Here is a 19,007-nt window from a genome sequence, read left to right on the forward strand (position 1 = left end):
TCTTACATATGCATTTATAAGACCTTCGTATATTTATAAGCACTCTGATTTGTTTCAGGCATTTAAATACGGAACACATCCTCGACGACCGTTCGACGGCTCAAGCTCGTGTTCAGATGCAAGTTGTTTCCCAACTCGAACTGCAACTTCAAAAAGAACGAGATCGTCTTCAAGCGATGATGCATCATCTTCATCTCTCTAAACAACTGAGCTCTCCAGATCCACATAAAGACTCCTCAGTTAGTTCCGTAAAGATTGCGGTAAGTGCATCCCTGCCTCAACCTCCAGTATCTATGGGACCTATGGTCTCGGCTGTTAGGTCACCAGTATTGCATTCACCAGCCCCAAATGTTGCTGGACCGATTAGAAGGAGACTGAGTGATAAATCTGCGTTATCATTAGCCGGTGGTAAGTTGAAAAAATAATTTTTCACATTTGACTTATAAATTTTCTAATATGAATATATTTGCACGGGAAAATGATTTTTATTTTCCAACGTATCAAAAAATACTTTGTTTCATTTTCATGCTGCATCACAGGCTTACCTTATATGTTAGAAAGAGCCGGATTAGATGTTCAACAAGGTACAAAAACTTTACTAAATCAGCATAATTAATAACGAGAAACATTACATTTACTCGTACATTATTCAATATAACTGTCGAAGAACTAACTGTATAAATGTCTAAATTTATCAAACGAAACTATTTGAACAAACTTTAACGCTTATGGGCCATAGCAATGTACTCATTGGCTTTATATTTACACATAAAAATATATAGAAAAAAATTATGAAGGTAGGAGTTCTAAGTAGAAAAACATGCAGATTTCTGGTTATACGTGGGTCACTATGTATATTTTGAGATACCACGAAACTAGAGGAGCTAGAACTAGTAACAATGCATTTTTAAATACTAGTGGGTTAATTTTGCATCACGATAATGCACCGTGAAACACAGTGTTATATATATATATATATATATATATATATATATATATATATATATATATATATATGGTGAAGGATAAGATAGATGAAGCAATTCATCAATTTTTTGAGTGGATTCCAAAAAATGAGTGGATTCAAGCTTGTGGAAGCTTCAGTTGCAAAAGTGCCTTGAGGTAGATGGTGATTAATTTGAACACAAATGAAATTATTTTCCGGAAAAGACTTGTATTTTTCTGTATCTCAAAATATATGCGTATAAAACAAATTATACTATGACATGAAGAATGAAACACATTATAAAAATAAGTATTTTGCTCATGCCTGTCGACTTCGTTTCTTTCACTCGGGGAAATTTTTTTGTGAGATTATTCACCAGAAAAACAAGTCTAAAAATATCATAACTATAGTTAGGATGTTAGACCAACCTATCATATCTTCATAGGTTTGGATTATGTTCGTTGAGCATCAGCCTCACATCTCTAGCAATACAGATGAATCATTATTTGGAAACTCTAATATGTTTTGAGACTTAATATTTTCAGATAGAAAGTTATTAATATTAATAATAACTTATACAAAATAATTGATAAAAAATTATTAATATTCTAAACCAGACATTTGTTTTCTGAGAATAGCGACAATTTTGTCGCTGAAAATCACATCAAACCTTGTTGTGAGACATAAGTGCATAGTACTCGCATATTAATTTGTGTACTTTCTTAAACTCATCTTAAGATTATTTCTAAAATGAGTTTTCCATTTCTATATCTCATTGCACAGGATTAACCTAAATCAGAGGTGTCAAACTCAATTTTGCAGAGGGTTATATATTAAATTTTGTTCATTCGTCTTGTGCGATGTTTGTTCTTATTTATTTTCATGACGGAAATCCTCTGCTCACATAAATAGGTGCCAGCAAACATCCAGAGAATGCGTGCTGCGTGCTTTATTAATTCCGGGTAATTATCCATATTCTTGAAATATTGTATATAAAATGTAAGAGCGTTAATATCATAAAATTTTTCTTTCAAAATACTGTCCGATTGAAAATCTATCAACTCCGCAAATAAACTGGTGCCTGTGAAGCTTCAAAATTAAATGGATTGCTGAAAATTGGGAATTTCATTTCATTCATTTTGTGAAAGTCTTCAAAACGATTGTTGAATTCCGTAATCAAATTTTACTGAAGTTGAGATCCAATTTTTTTTGGTTTAGTGTGCTAAATGATTTTAAATGAAGGAAATGGTCCAAGGTTTGATTTTTAATAATCAATTGCCTTTTTCTAACATGAAAGTTTTAATAGGGTCACCTAATGCAAAAAATCTTTCAAAATTACTCCTCGACTGAGCCAACGAACTTCGCTGAAATAAGGGACATCAGAAAACTTTTCGTCCAAATCTTGTAAAAATTGCCTGAACTGTCGGTGATTTAGTCCTCTGCTCCTTATAAAATTTAATTATAGGTTATATGACATGATCCATTTTCAAATTTTTTTATGCCAATGATTCCCGATATAAAATCTCACCAAATTCCCTGACGTTTTCTGTTTTAATTGAGTTACAACGCTCGAATGTTTGCCAACCATGGCAGGAGCGCCATCCGTAGTTGTGCTGCTAAATATATTCCAGTCCAGTTCATATTCTGCTATCAAATGCTCAATTGCAGAATAAATATCATTTGTTGTTGTAACACCTGTCAATGGAACGCACTTTAATAGTTCTTCGGTTAATTAAAAGTTACTGTATAAAAACTGTATCAGTGCTCTCGTCAACAGCCAGTGAAAATTCCTTAATTTCCTCCTGCAGTTGACGAACCAAATTTTGAGATAAATCATTTATTCTTGAAGCAACATTGATTCTTGAGAGCGAAATATTTTGATTAATTGACTTTTGAGACAGCAACTGCTCGATTACAAATCAAACACAGTGGTTAACCTTTCCATTCTATGAAAAAATATACAATTTTCCATTTAGTCTGAAAAACTATTATCAGGTTGTACATAGAAATTCGTAAGTTGGTCATTATACATTACTCATTTCGCTAAAGCACATTTAATGAGACACAATCTACAATCATTTATGTGTAGAAAATCCGATTTTTTTAATTTTGACTACAATGTCCTTTATATTTATATTATCATAATTTTTACAGAGAATGCAATTTTTTACATTGGGAAAATTGAAAATATCAATTTAACTTTTATATAATAAGATTTCATTTTTAGAAGTATTGTGTTTGTAATTTCATGATATATATATATAGCTGGAAAGTTCTATTTTGATACCATTTCATGAATTTATCGACGAAAAATTGTAATAGAGCATCACAGAAATTTCTAATATTTTCAAAAGTGATATCTATATTTAAAGATCAGTTTGTATGTTTTCATCGAATTCTTTGGATATTAATTTTCTAAAAACAACCGATGAAAGATTTTCAAGTTTTTTACGTGAAAAACACTCCGATATATTGGTTATTCTTTTTTCATTTGTTGAATTGAATTAGTTATCGTACAATATTAAGGATAGGGGAGAGGACAATTTATCTACCAAAAAATTGACCAACATTTCATTCAACAATTTATTTATACAAGTTTACAATACAACCAATATTCTGAACCTTTACAATATAGATTGTGTACCTTGAGAAAATTTTTTATGAAGGTTACACTAGTCAAAAAAGAAAAAAATGTCCTTCATTTTTTTACTACACATTAATAATTGATATGAAACAAAAAATATTCAAGTAACAGATTCTTCCTCAGTTTATAATAAAATTGTTCAAATAAAAAAGAACATGAACTCTATTCATTTTATAAATAAATTGATTTATATCTTGAAATTATGTTCTCTTTTATGTCCCTTTTATGTCAAATTTATATACCTGAAATCTGTACGTCACTGTACTTTCTTCTGCAACCAATCTAAACCAGAAATTTTTTCAACACACTTTTTCCTGTCAAGGTATTTCCGTGACTCAGTTTTCATATGTTTTTGAGGTATTTAAATAGCTGAAGTCCTTAGCAAACTTAAAATACTTAAAATTTGTTTTTGTTTCTAATATTCTATTTTGATTAAAAAAACTCACTTCAGTTACAATAATTAATTAAAATGAAGACTATAGTTTATAAGTGAAAATGGCATAAATACATACTTTTGAGGCTTAATCCGATATTATATTATATCCGAAATAATTAATAAAACATATTTTTGGGGTTAATTTTTTAATAAAAATAAATAATGTTTAAGAAATTCATTTTCATTTGATGTTAGTATAATATATAGATTTTTCTTAAAAATTTTGAACACTGACAATGTTTCCAAATTACAACGAGTACAATAATGTGATAAAGGAACTAAATAAAATGCTACATAGGCGATATAATGATTATTGAACATACCGTTTTATATCAGAGTCCACATGAAATGCATAACTATACAACAATTGCTCAGGAAGTAACTGAATTTAATTATATAATCGTATGAGACGTAATTTTGTTGCATCAGTTTTCAATCAATACCTATAAAACTCTAAATTTTCAGAAATTCAAAGAAATAGGGAATTTTACAAGAACGCTGATGTAAGACCCCCATTCACATATGCTTCTTTAATTCGACAGGTAAGCTCGTGAAGTAAAAAACTATGTGAATAGTAATACGTTTAATCGATTTTAGTCCATTATCGAATCACCCGATAAACAACTGACACTCAACGAAATTTACAATTGGTTCCAAAACACATTTTGCTATTTTAGGAGAAACGCGGCAACTTGGAAGGTATTGTGTAATTTTTATTTTATTTAATGACCGAAATCTAAACATTAATATTGGTAAGCATTGAAATTCACATTGCAAATGCATTTATGAAGATATTTCATAGTTATTATATAGTTGGGTTGAAATTCGGTATGGTATTCGCAGCTCTACAATAGTTTGTGTTTAAATTCGCAATATTTTAATACAGAAATTACAGAATATCATACTGGAAATGATCAAGAAAATCAACAAACGGATTATACTGAAGAATTTATTGATATAGTAACTTCTTAACAATTTTTTTCCATGTGACAATCACTATTTTAGATATTGTATGGTTAATCTTTTTAAGCTCAAAATGAAAATTCATTAGAATCCTAATTCCTTAGCGCTAAAATTGTTATCCATATACAAACTATTTTTTGTCCTTAAAAATTTCACAAAACCGATTATGAAAAAAGCCTTAATTGAATGGTACTCCAGCCGATGTCGGTGGTTCTAAAATTTCGTGAAATCACAGCTGTGTCCATTTTCATCTATTTTGGGTCTCCTGTTTTATTTTCCATATTTCTCCTGCCTTTGTAACTAACTGTTCTTGATCTATTATATATTTACCGTACTAGAAAGCCGATTCAGGCTTAACAAAAGCTGAAAAAAACCAAAAATGGAATATAATGTGTGGATTGTGTACGTGAGAATTAGAAATTGAAAAACAGAAAGATGCACATGTTTTTACTTTGTTGAAGTGATCTTCGACACATATCGACGATAGAATCATTAGAATCATGGAATAAAATATGGCTGGAAGCTATATATATTTGGGGCTCTTTCTATGATCATAGATTTAGATGTCATTGATTGAAATGGTCTTTTTCATCTCTCTATGATTTTTTTTATTACAAAAATTGTTCACAACATTTTTTTAGTTCTACGTTACTATCCTATTTTGTAAAAGTTTCTCACGTGACAAATCACGTATTTAATAGATTTGTTAGCAATGTTTAACAAAATTTCAATATAGACACATTACTTACGAGTAGTAATACAATAATTATTCTAAAATTTTCTAAACTATCGATGATGTCTTATGAGAAGATATAACTTTTATCATAATAAAAGTTTCAGGATTTTCTTTTTCTGGAGTGCTAGGAATGATCTGGTGAACTAAGAAGATTCTAAATTGATCCAATTGCACAAACATTCACATCGATTGTATAACGGTTTTCCTTAATGATGAATTTTACGTTAAATTGCGTTACCCAATTGATCCAATATCTCCAACAGCACTCAATGGAAAACAAAATTCCATGTCTTCCAAATTCTAAATTGTTTCATTACACTATGAGCAAATGTGGACTAAAGTTTCTTCATCTAAAAATGTTCATGCATAATTTTGTTCCTTTTGATATTTATCACCTCACTTTTATAAATGTACTTCACTCATTTTCGAAAGTTTTTGGCTAATTTTGGGCTTAACCTTCAATAGTTGTACGGCAGCATTTGGAGTTCACAGATCAGTGGTAAATCGTTATTTTTGATGCAAAATTTTACCAAGTAACACTGAGTAACGTTGAGATCTGACGGTATTTGTTCTTAATAAGCTTGTCAATTCCAAATCTTACTAACAAGTGCAAATTTTCTGATCAAAAGTTGGGCTCTTAATTGTAAGATTCTTGAGATTTCTCTCTTAGCTACGATCATGTTTTCAAATACATTGCATGATAAACGATTATAAGGAATCAAGTAGAAATTATTGGCCAATCTCGTAATATGTTGCTCTCTGTTTAGTGGTCATGATCCATATCAATCCTACCAATAATAGACTGTGTGTCCTAAGAAACTTATTATATAACTGCATAATAAAACATTTTTGTCTGTTTATTATTTGTGATAATTGTGCTATACCACAAGCTATTGGTTTGTTCTCTTACAAACACGACTGTTGCTAGAAAATAATGAAACAAATTGGTCTAGTTGGTTAATATTTCTGAGGTATATACTCTACGACGGAAATTTTGTTAATTTTCTTGACGTTCAACCACAAACTATTTTATCAAGACCAATAAAAATGAAATTTTGAAATAACTTTTCAGATAAATTTATTTTTTTCTAAGCCATGAACTGTGATATACCTATATTTGGTAAACAATTTTTTCTATATTTTAAAATAAGTCATTTTCAGGAACAGTTTTACATGCTTTTAGCCTTGCATGTGTGTTTATTTTAATTGTATCATTTGTAAAATTATTTAACTCCTGAATTTATTCATCATGCTTTTATTTCCATAACTATTCAATCACAATAGAATTTATTTATTTTTTATGATTTATGAATATAACCTTACAAACCAAATGAATTTTCGATTGAAATTATTTTTACAATATTTATTTATTTCATTTCCATCATCATCCAATTCAAAGTTATTTTCAGGGAAAACCTATGACAAATGAAATTATTACATATGTAACAATCAAAAGTTTCGCAGTACTTTACACCATTTTCGTTAGTGATACTAAATTGATATAAATAGACGGTTTTCAAGAAATCAAAATAGCACAGTAACTTTTTTAATGTTAACACCAAATATTGAGATCTGCAAAATCTTAGCATAGCCTTCTTATCTTATAAAATAGTATTAACAACGCTCACATGTTTTGAACTGAACTTGAATGTTATATTGATTCACTTCTTATTTAATTTTACTGAAAATATATACAATTATGAATCAATTTCAATTATTATCTACTTCATTTGTGATTGTAAAGTTATATTAGTCTTTGTCAAAATGGCGTTACTTGCATAAGAAGCCGGTGGCGCCATTTTTTATTTGGCGGTGTTTAATTTGTTGTTAGAACGCAGTACGACACAACCTGTCACTCCACAAATGTTTCATGCGTGTGGAGAATGTGAAAGGGGCAGTTTGGACAGTGGACGAAGTAGAATTCTACAAGAGAAGGCCGCAGCGATGTTCGTCGGGTCCTTTGGCCCAACCAGTCGTCGGGTACGTCATCCAGGATCCAACAATTTTCACCTTTGTACATTGTGTGTTTTGTGATTTTTATATATACCTTTTTCTAATCTCTTTTTAAATCTTTTTCATATAATCACTTTTTTTATTATTAATCATAACAAAGGTGCTTTCGACTACACTAATATACATTTGTCAAGCTATCTCACAGTGCATTCTAATACACTTTATTTTTGTTATTTCAAATTTTATTGATTGATATGCTCATAAAGTATATTTTAATGGATAATTTTTTTCGATTTTTTTAAGAATCCTGTTTGGCGAATGGAAATTATTATTATATTTTTTAATAATACTGTAAACTTGTAGTATCGAAAGCTCCTAACATGTGTGGCTTGTGTGGTGTGAATGCGGGAGTGTGTAGCCGGTTCAGTAACCGCATGTCCTTAAGCCGCTGGCTTGGGCGACTAACAGGAAATCACCAGGTCAAGCGCCTAATCTTCAAAGGTATATGAAATAAAGTACAGGTGTCGCCCAAAAACTTACCTTGGCCTTACTTGATTGTTATCTTTCTCTTTCTTGGGTCTGCGTGTGTAGAATGCGATTCGCACCAATCTGTCACTCCACAAGTGTTTTGTGCGCTACGAAGACGACTTTGGGTCTTTCTGGATGGTGGACGATGCCGAATTCGTGAAGCGCCGCCACCTATCACGTGGTCGGCCGCGGAAATATGACCCAACCCCATCACCCACTCCACCCCACTGCGCACAGTAAGCACCTTTTGATGACGTCTTTAACATGACGTCACCGTACCTGCCGTCGTGTGCTGCTGTCTGCTCGGCTCTATAGGCTCAAGCTTAGCTGGTGGCTGCTCAAATGCTTGTACTTAACAATATAACACACCACTGTTCCTTCTGTACCAACAATGTTCTTTTATATAACTTCTGTTAAGCTATAAATGAAATAATTAATTTGATAATTTTTAGCATTCAAAGTTTCCTATTATTTTTTAGTATTCATGTAATATTTACTACTATTTTAAAGAGACACGTAACTGGTATGTTGATAAAATTTATTATTTGAATTAGGTAATGAAAAATTTTATAATGAATATCTATTCTTTTTTGAAAAGATAAATATTTGCGTATTATTTGTAGATATTTTGAATTCACTTTTTTACTTAGTGATGAGATTATAAACAGCTCATTTATGTACTGATAGATTTAAACACAAATTATTCACTTCTCGTTATTATAAACATCATTGAAATTAAACCTGAAGTATAAAATATTAATGGAGAAAATAATATTTTACTCATACTTCACTATAAAGTGTTATTTTTATTTCAGAAAAATATTGTTTCAAAAAATAAATATTGATTTATATTAACTCTGAGATCATTTCTATTACACGTAATTCTCTTGATAGCAACAAATAATTGAATTCAATATAACCATTTTCATATGAATTTACCAACTTCCTATAAATTGAATAAAAAAGAAAACTACAATATTTAGATAAAGTTTATGCAGAAGGAACGGATTATTTGACAAAAAAATATATAATATTGGAATGTAGTTCGTTATGTCGAGTTAGCTTAGAATTCTCAATTATTTAACGTTATTTTATTTTTTTAAAAAATAATGTAATTTTAACAATGACATGTAGAGTACCGAAGCAAGACACAGACACAACACGTCTCTTAATGCTTTTGCTTGCCATATCCTGCATGTTACTTCCCATAATATAAAGTGACCGTATAGAAACACATTTTCATCCAATTAAATGCAGTTCACTGAGAAACTATAACACGTCAGTCAAATTCATTCCACACAATACAGCTGAAAGTTTTATACTTCACTCACAAAACTAGCTGGTTACTCGAGCAATTATAATATTAAAATAAAATGCGAAAAAAATTTTAAAATTAGAGGAATAAAATTGACAACTAAAATATATTGTCAATGAGTTTAACTTAATTATTACACAAAATTTGGAATGAGATCACCACATACGGACTAATCGTATTTATCGTACTTCATTTCACCTAGGAATGACAATTGACAATCATTGGTATTGTGTGAATCCAGATATACTATCAAAATAAGCAAACAATCCTTCCTTCAAACAATATTCGATTCCTAACTAATGAAATGATTTATCGGGCTGTAACGAGTTTTCTCCTTTGATATTAAACAGTAACTTAACAACTAACGCGGATGCAAGCATGAGAAATCAAAAAATTGTTCACAGAGATTTATTTGCATTTTAATCAAAGTTTGTATAAAATGGAGTCATGAAACACAATAAATTTTTTGTGCTCTTTGGGGGCAATGTAGTCTATTTCCACCCCGCTTCTTACCAAAACGATCAGAGTAGTTTTTACGATAAAAAAAGACTCTACGCTCCGATTTGCTCCTCTGTAAATGCTGGTTTAACATCTTATTATGTGAATACACAGAGAAAACCTGTGTTTAACGAAAAGAAAAGTCATCCAGTCATCAATATGAGCACCCTTCCATATTGATTCTATATTTATTTTCCCTCAAATTGGCCCCAAATTGCGTTGTTCGAAGTTTATCCGATTGCCAAGTGTTCCTTCGAATACTAGGTAAACAAATTCATGATATTTCCAATTTCATAATCTAACGCAAACAGTGCGAAAACTATTTGGTTCATTCAGACATGATCTTATTACATTGTCAGTAAAAATAGAAATAAATTTTTGAGAATTAGCAAAACACGCCATTATTTCATATACAAAATAGTAGCTCCTTTTGCATTGATCTGCGATATCTCATATATATATATATATATATATATATAAATAAATTCAACCTAGTAAACATGATTCAATAGTCCAATGTTTCTGTGATCTGTGTTTCTCAGAATGTACTTACACTCAGTAAACCCCATTATTCGAATGTATCGGCTATTTTCCAATTATCTGCCTAATATCATTAATATAGTATAAATTATATAAATTGCTGACCAAATAAGGAAATTTTAATGCCGAAATGGAGACAATGATTTGTGTTTTCCAACAACGGAATTTGTACTTGGAAATCTCTATTCTTACATATGATCCGTTATTTATGTCTTGCAGATAAGAGAAGAACAAGCGTACTTGATAGAGAATCAAAATCGCTAGATTGATGTTGCAAAAATAACATGAAGACATCCTAATCAACGGAACAAATCACAGTACTGGTGAATAACATTAGAAAATTGACTTTTGGAAATACGTATTCTTATTTTTTCTGAACAACACAATGTATTCACAAGGATTCGTTGTCAATTCAAACATGATAACTATTCGTTACCAAAAAATCTGATAGAACAATCAACATTGTTTTTGAAATTTTTATTTGCGCAAGCAACATAACACGTAGCAATTAGCTCTTGCCACCTATCTGCCCATTTATATACGTCGTGTTATCGGTACGAAAATGCAATGCAGCCGGCGAACGTGTATTCGGTAAAAATTATCAACTATCGAAAAAAAGAACGGAATATTCAGAAAATTGCTTAAATGTAGGCACACGACACATGTTCTCATAGACCTACCTAAATCTACATAAGCGTCGACTTTTTCAAATCTGGGTTATTCAAAATCTATCAGATGGAAAATGAGAAAATAATCTAGTTTTTCTACATTTACTACAAAGTAATAAATGTTCTAATTAATATTGCTTTTCAAAACGTCTTTATAATTATTGTTTTGAAACAAAATATCTGTAAATCTTTTGTAGAGTATTTAAATTTTCCAATTTTTAAGACTCAAAGATGATATAAGAGATTTACTTAGTCTTCAAGAACTCGTCTTCAGAACAATTTCTAGTTATCCGATTATATACAATAATTTTTTTGCATCCCATATCCCATATACGAGTAGTTTATAATTTCCATTTCATTGTCTCATACTCAAGTGTCTGATATATTCAAGTATGTCAAACAATATGTCTCATAATATTCTCTATGTGCTTCATTCATTATTCTCAATGATCTGTTACTTCTACATAAAATGTTTTGTGTTGAGATGCATTTCGAACTGTTATTCAGTCCTTAATTTCATTAGTTATTTTATGTTATCTTGTATGTTTTCCTTCGAGAGTTACTTTCACATATTTCTTCGCAATCTAAAAAATAAGTTATCCTTTCAATGAATAATAATATTATCTACTCAACACTAATTTTTACTATACGTACGTAAACTCATACTACAATTTACAAGATAGAAACAAATAGGTAAAATATTTCCCTGTAATTTATGAATCGCTATCACGTGTAATATTTTAGATATTCTATGTTATTTGTTTAATAAAATAATAAAACAGCACAAAAGTATATATATATATATATATATATATATATATATATATATATTGAACAAGTTTTATTAAACAAAAAAACAAAAACAAAAAAAAATATTTACAGAAAATAATCGTATTTAATTTATTAGAAGACCCTTTCTTGTTAAAAGGCGACGCTTATGAAAATCCCTCATGCTTGAAAAACATAGGCAAGCGGCTGTGTTCAGGCAATATTAGAGCATAGAAAAAACCAACATAGAGTGCCCGGCTTCGGAATGTTTGGTTTAGCGCATTACTACGTATATGTATCATTTTTTAAATCAATTTTTGTCGGACGTAAATTTTACACTTTTATTCTCTTTGTTAGGAGACTCTGAGCTTTAGATTGAGTTACTTAATGAGGGAACGCATGAATGTTGTTTTTTTATTTTTTTCAAAATTCCACGTTTGGCGTTGGCGATAAATTTGAGTTATGTTATAATTGCATATTTTTAGTCAGGCATATACCGTATAAATGTTTTATATCTAATAACATTTTGAACATTGTTTAAGCAAGAATATATTTTAAATTAAACCGACAAATTCTAAATTGTTTCAATTGAACAAGTTTTATGCTAATGCCAAACAGCATGAGCAAAGTGAGACAAAAAATTAGCAATTAAATTGATCATAATATACAATCGTAATAATAATTGTTTGATGTATTACGGGAAGTTATTGTTCGATAATGAAACTTTAAAATAAACAATTAGATATATTTTCTCTAAAGTATCGAGCACTAAAATTCATCTATTTTGAATGACGAATAAAAATATTTTCACACTGTAATACTTCGTGTTGATTTAACAGGTATTTAAAACTACTCTTTTTAAGAACTAACTTTAATAATGAGCCATATTAGATAGTAGCAGATAGTAGATACATGATACAGTACCCAGTAATTAATGATTTTTACCATCTAGACACGTTTCGACTATTAACTTATTTGGGGGATCTATGGACTGAATTTAAAGCATTAGTTACTATGTTTTTTAATACCGTGTGACAAAAAATTGGCTCCTATGGGATAGAAAAATCTGTCTTTGATTTCTTTTTAAATTATACTTGAAACTACCCACCTATATACTATCAAAAAAATTCGAAATTAATGATATCGAGCATATATATCTTTTAACCCATGCCTTCTCCTGTTTCCCCATTCTCATTCATAGTATTTTCTATTATTGAAATAATACTTGCAATTCATTGTTGTGCGGAGAACAAGTAAGACATAGTAGCAGCTTTGAACCATTGCGACCTCGGCTACCTCCTATCCACCACGTTGTGAGGCGCCGGGTTGGTATTTCACGTACTGTAATTCACTTCTTATATAGTATAATACAGTAAAAATACCTATTACCACATATTGAGAAAATTCTCAAATTCTTGACTAACTTATTTTGGATAAACTAGTATACAGAACATCATAACATATTTTTTATTAATATTGAAGTTAGAATCCCATATTTCATAGTTTTAATAACGGTATATTTACTTGTGATATGAATAATGATAGAAGAAAATTAGAAATTTCTATTTGGATGTATTATCGTTATGGGGCGTGAAGTTTTTATTATGAAAGATGTAAATGAAGTAAGATCGAGTATAATAATATTTATAAACAAAGGCAATGAACTTGATAATTGATCAATTTTCTCCAGATGATGAAAAATGATACATGTATCGTGTAGCATGCTTTTGAATGAATGTGATAATCGTCTCTATGCATTTCATCACAAGGTTTAAAGGGTAAGATACATAACCAGGTAAAATTGTTGATAATATTTATTGTATAGATTAAAATTGTTTCTTACTAAATTTTATATTGGTATTGTGGATTTAATAGAAAGGCGAAAATATCGCAAACAGTTAAATAGCATAATATAGATTATATTAATTTATATTATGCTATTTAACTGAAGTAAACACAACATCATTTCTTATTGAATAATAACGTTTCATTTTTCATTCAACCTGCATTATCTGTAGTCTTTGTGGAAGCTCAACAATATCTACCTCGAGTAGTTAATTATGAATTATATATACAGGGTGTTTCTAAATTCATGCGACAAAATTCAGGAGGTGATTGCTCGTATGAAATTAAAATGGGTCTTACCTATAACAAAATTTTCTCAGCCTCTCCCTTTCCGAGATATGACCCCTAAAAGGTAGTGACTGAAATTGAGTTCTTGTTATTTTCTAAAATTTCAGTCATGCTAGAAAACTTGAAAGTTTGTAATTTTCGTCCACTCGCAAAGAACTAACTACGGGTATTTTTTCAATATTCCTGTTTCATTATACGGGGGTAAAATTAAAGTATTAGTCATCATGACACCCATAGTTAATATCAACGATTTGAAGAATCGTATTCAAATAGCACTTGACACCCTAAGAAATACACCTCAAATCTTTGAATGTGACTGCAATCCATGACACATATATTGGCTAGAGGTGTTTATTATTTTATTATAAATAAAAAAAATATAAATTATGGTGTTATAATTTTTTTTCTCTACAGCTTTTGGTATTGAGAAAAAAATTAAGAATGAAATATTTTTTTAAATAAAACAATTTATAGTTTTACTTCATAAAATTTCATCTTGAAAAAAAGTTTGGTATGAAATAAACTAAGGGTTGCTGATTTCACCCCCGTAACAGAAATATTGAAAAATTAGTCTTTTGTGAGTACTCGAAAATTACAGACATTCGAATTTCTACTTTCACTGCAATTTTAGAAAAAAAATAATTTTAACGGTGATATCTCGAAAAGGGCTGAATTGGAGAAATTTTATTATAGGAAAGCCCCATCTTAATTTCGTACGAGCAATCACCTCCTAAATTCTGTCTCATGAATTCAGAAACAACCCCTATATCGTAATATTTGAATTTTAATTTTGACTCTAGCCATATTTCGCACTATTATTCCACAATACCAAATTTTTGAATTTTTAACGTTTTCTCTTGTCTTTATCTCATAATCTCACCGTAGACGTTCCTGTATTAATATATTTTTTCTATTTTTGATTTATGTATTGTTTTCGCAATAAGTCAATGAGTCACTTGGTCAGTCAGTCACCTTAAAAAGAGAAAGCCGCAACAGGTATTTAGTAGACATACAGGAACATTTGGCTCACATCACATTCAGTAGTTTTATTATATTAGCTTGATTTCTAAATTAAGTGGATGAAATTATAAATGCCTTTTCGTATAACATCTCAATGACTTTTGTTACTGGCTAGAAGGATACATGTACAGATTCTTATGTATTTATTTCAATATTACATATAAAGATATACCAAAATATTTTTTAATCTACTCGTGATTTGTGTGAGATAACTTATATGTCACTAATAAGGCAGATGAAACATGCCCTATTAATTTAAACGTTAAACTTACCTCTGAACATTACAAAGCAGTAACTATTTGGAACAAAGTAGACCACCCTGTGACAAAATGCAGACTTTGATATATGTGAAGTAAATAGGCTTGAGACAACTTTAATGAAGTTGCCAAAAGCTGGAAATAGTGATTAACAGGCGTGGGGGTGCTCTATGAAAATACCTAGAAGTGACTATAAAACATCAGTAATCATTTAAAAATTGCAATTCTGTCTCGGTTTTCTTGAGCACTAAACAATTTCAATTGCTTTGATTCCACATTATTTCAAAAATCTACCTTAAAAATAAATACAACCCATTTGAAACCATATTCATTTCTACTCTTGTTTAGATGAATACGAAAATGGCGTTTTAAATTTCCTTAGTTTTTTGACATTTTTGCTCTCTCAGTGACCATAAAATTTTGGAATCGCTATCAAAATTGGGTACGTTAACTTCTTAACTTCTTTTAAATTCTTCTGCTTTCTTGTTAATCTTGGTGTCTTCTAATCTCTACATGTTGAAAAAACTAGTTAATATGTGAAAAAATTTATTTATTTAAATTTTATATATACAGGGGTGCCACTTCAAAGAGTCCCACCATGAACCACAGTCCAACAATATATGGTGATCATCTAGCGTCGAATGTTCAGGTAGTTATTTTAAGTTTTAGAAAACATAATGCTGTAACTAATTTTGGAAAAGTTTATGCAGGCTTCCTTGATGGAGGAGAACAATCTGTCTTTTTTGACAAATTCCGCCTTGCTTGTCAGTCGAACGAGAGACAGGTCAGAATCACCTCCCCATGACCATTTAATCAGGTGAGAAAGATATGTTCAACAGCCAGAGACACATCAGCTCTGATTCCAATTAGACTTTTTACTCTAATTTGTCAACAATTCTGTTTACTTATTTACAAATGACTCCAAAGTTAAGATTGATAGTAACTTACAGCATTATTCATATAACTTAGACAACTACAAATATATTTTATAATAAATAAATTATATAATTCCAGTTTTTCACATAAAAAATAAAACAAAGCCACATATTTTTCAGCCATACATAATAAGTTTTTTCATGAAATATTGTGAAAATCATAACAATTGGAAGAATCTTCTCTTGATAAGAAATATGTTGCGCGTGGTGATACGCAGCAACCTATAGAGCATAAAATAAGATTTGATCTCAGCTACTAAATATTGCCTCAATTCTATTCATTCCATTCTGTGCTTCGTTTCTTAGTTACCACTATATATAACACGTCAGTGATGTATATTATCCGATAACTTGAATTGCCGTATCACTAAAGTAAAGATTATAAATTGGGAATTCTTCTTAGGTCGCCCATGAATGGCGGACTGCACGTTAAGCAAGAAATGATCCAAGATCATCACATGAGAAGCGATCGCGAGCGCGAACGTGAAAGAGACCAAGAGATGCAGCACGTGATAAAACGTGAGATGCTCTCAGAGTACGACGACTTAGATCAGGAGCAATCAGAAAACGTTGCAGAAGATCTCACAATAACTTCAGATCATACGGAGTCGAACATTATCGACCAATAGTGATAAAAAAGTGTTCATTTCACTCGAATTCTAAGAACTTTTCTTCGCAAATGTACGTGAACTCCATTGGTATGTAGGTTGTAAAGATTGAAGGACGGCTTAAACTTTGTATATTTGTTTGTGCGTGTGTGTACATATAGAAAATATGATTAAAAATGAATGAAAGGGTATTGTTATCGTTTAGAAAAATTTGTCGAGTGTTGTATCATCAGAAAAAGATATTAATTTCATCATTAATACAGGGTTATTTGTTACGCGATGGATTTTTTTGGCTAAGCCAAAGATTATTTTAATTATCATGTACTGTTAGTTCAAATTAATATTCGGTAAATTTTCAAGTAATTTTTGACTACTGATCGCTTAAAGATTGTGATTGCATCATAAATGGAGATACCTATTCACAATAAACACTGTTTCTATAAAACACAATGGAACTAGTAGCTACACCTATAAGGAATAATTTATCGACCTTGTTATTTGTAATGCACCAACCTTACATCGAGATTGAAATGATAACAATGACAAAAATTTCTATGAACATGTATTTAAAAAAAATGAGTGGTGCGTTTAGCTACGCTATACCTGAATACACTGTTTGTTGATCTCGTGGCTTGGTACCTTCCTGTACACAAAAGGAGCTATTCGATATCTGTGAAACTTTGTTCCAAGCAACTTTAATTTTGTGGATTAACTGCACCAGAGGCTACGAAGGTTGATAGAGATTAGATAGTCTCTTCCTCATCGTGTCTCACACTTCTGTTGAATATTTATCTAATGAGCGGGCTGACCACGGTAAAACATTAACGTCAACTTTTTAGAGAAACTCCAAATATGTATAAGTACGTTGTCCTGCTGAAAAATGACGGATGGATGCTTATTTAAATAAGAAAATGAATTGATTTGTAGGAAATCACTAAGATACCGTCCCACAATTTGAGAATTTTGAGCATTTTGTTACGCATAACAAAGAGTAGACGAACTCAAAATTAGGTAAACAGGTTGTTCATGAAAAAAATTATTTTTATACAAAGATACAACATTGATAATGTTATCATAGTCTGTTCTAGATATATGGTGTTGCCAAAAAAATCAAGGTCAGAAAATTATTTCTCCTGAGTGTTATTAAATTTATACCAAATAAAAAGTTTTTTGTTCATTATGAGAATTGAAGTACTCCAAAAATGGCACCAATCGATTCTGAGCATGAAATAAATCAAACATTTACCTATATCAACATATAAATTTTCAATATATATTTTAGTAAATATATCATTTTAATAATTTTTCTATTCGTGATAACTATTTTTAATAAGAACGCAAATATAAATACCAAAAAATTTTCATTTATTGGATATAAAATTATGTGTAGTAACTTTTAGTAAGTTTTCCTCGTTCGTTTTTCGTGACATTTCAGGACTATTTGTAGAACTGAAATTATTATTATAACGTACATCAGTTACCGTAATGTTGTGTCTATAAATTACTACCCTATAAATTCCAAGCATTCCATGTTATTTTTTTAACAAGCCATTTTTTATTTGCAATATGTAAAATATAAAATGAGCGTATGGTTACTAGCAATACATAAGTTATCTTGTGGAAATATTTTCTAGAGGCAATTTCGTTTCACTTATATATGAGTAGTTTAATTGAGGGACAATACATCACTATGACACTAAAATCTGTCAGGCAGATCACACGGAAAATGCCTTCGCTGGGTGGGAGGTCTCATTCGAAATTACGCCAATGCGTTGGGATGTGTTTCAATATGGTGAGAATATTTCTTCTTCAACTGACTTAATTGGAAGGTCACAAGCAATAACGGGTACATACCATGAAGCATTTACAATAATTCTGAGTACTTTTGACTGAAATCTTCCTGAAATTTTCGACCTATTAACCAGTATAGTTTAACATCACAGTTGAACGAGTCCCTCTCTGTATGTAACAATGTAACATTCTACTCCTGGAAATAAGTTATCTGAGTAATGAAGAGGTGGTTATTATTCTATTACACACCAAATCAATTTTTATTTGT

At 30.3% G+C, this 19,007-nt stretch overlaps 1 protein-coding gene across 4 annotated transcripts in view; it reads left to right on the forward strand.

Annotated features, from left to right (window-relative positions):
• Positions 1 to 18,434, forward strand: part of LOC130451113 (forkhead box protein P1-like) — a 251,029-nt gene extending 232,595 nt beyond the window's left edge. For 3 of the 4 annotated variants that reach the window (XM_056789920.1, XM_056789922.1, XM_056789923.1), the window contains 7 exons: positions 59 to 408; positions 4,492 to 4,568; positions 4,624 to 4,725; positions 7,557 to 7,705; positions 15,979 to 16,054; positions 16,107 to 16,222; positions 16,744 to 18,434. In XM_056789920.1, coding sequence (XP_056645898.1) covers positions 59 to 408; positions 4,492 to 4,568; positions 4,624 to 4,725; positions 7,557 to 7,705; positions 15,979 to 16,054; positions 16,107 to 16,222; positions 16,744 to 16,969 — 1,096 coding nt within the window. In that variant the 3' untranslated portion in view covers positions 16,970 to 18,434. The remainder of the gene's footprint in view (positions 1 to 58; positions 409 to 4,491; positions 4,569 to 4,623; positions 4,726 to 7,556; positions 7,706 to 15,978; positions 16,055 to 16,106; positions 16,223 to 16,743) is intronic. The other variant, XM_056789921.1, reaches the window with a different exon arrangement.
• Positions 18,435 to 19,007: the final 573 nt, after the last annotated feature.

Source organism: Diorhabda sublineata, chromosome X (assembly GCF_026230105.1).
Source record: "Diorhabda sublineata isolate icDioSubl1.1 chromosome X, icDioSubl1.1, whole genome shotgun sequence".
NCBI lineage: Eukaryota > Metazoa > Arthropoda > Insecta > Coleoptera > Chrysomelidae > Diorhabda > Diorhabda sublineata.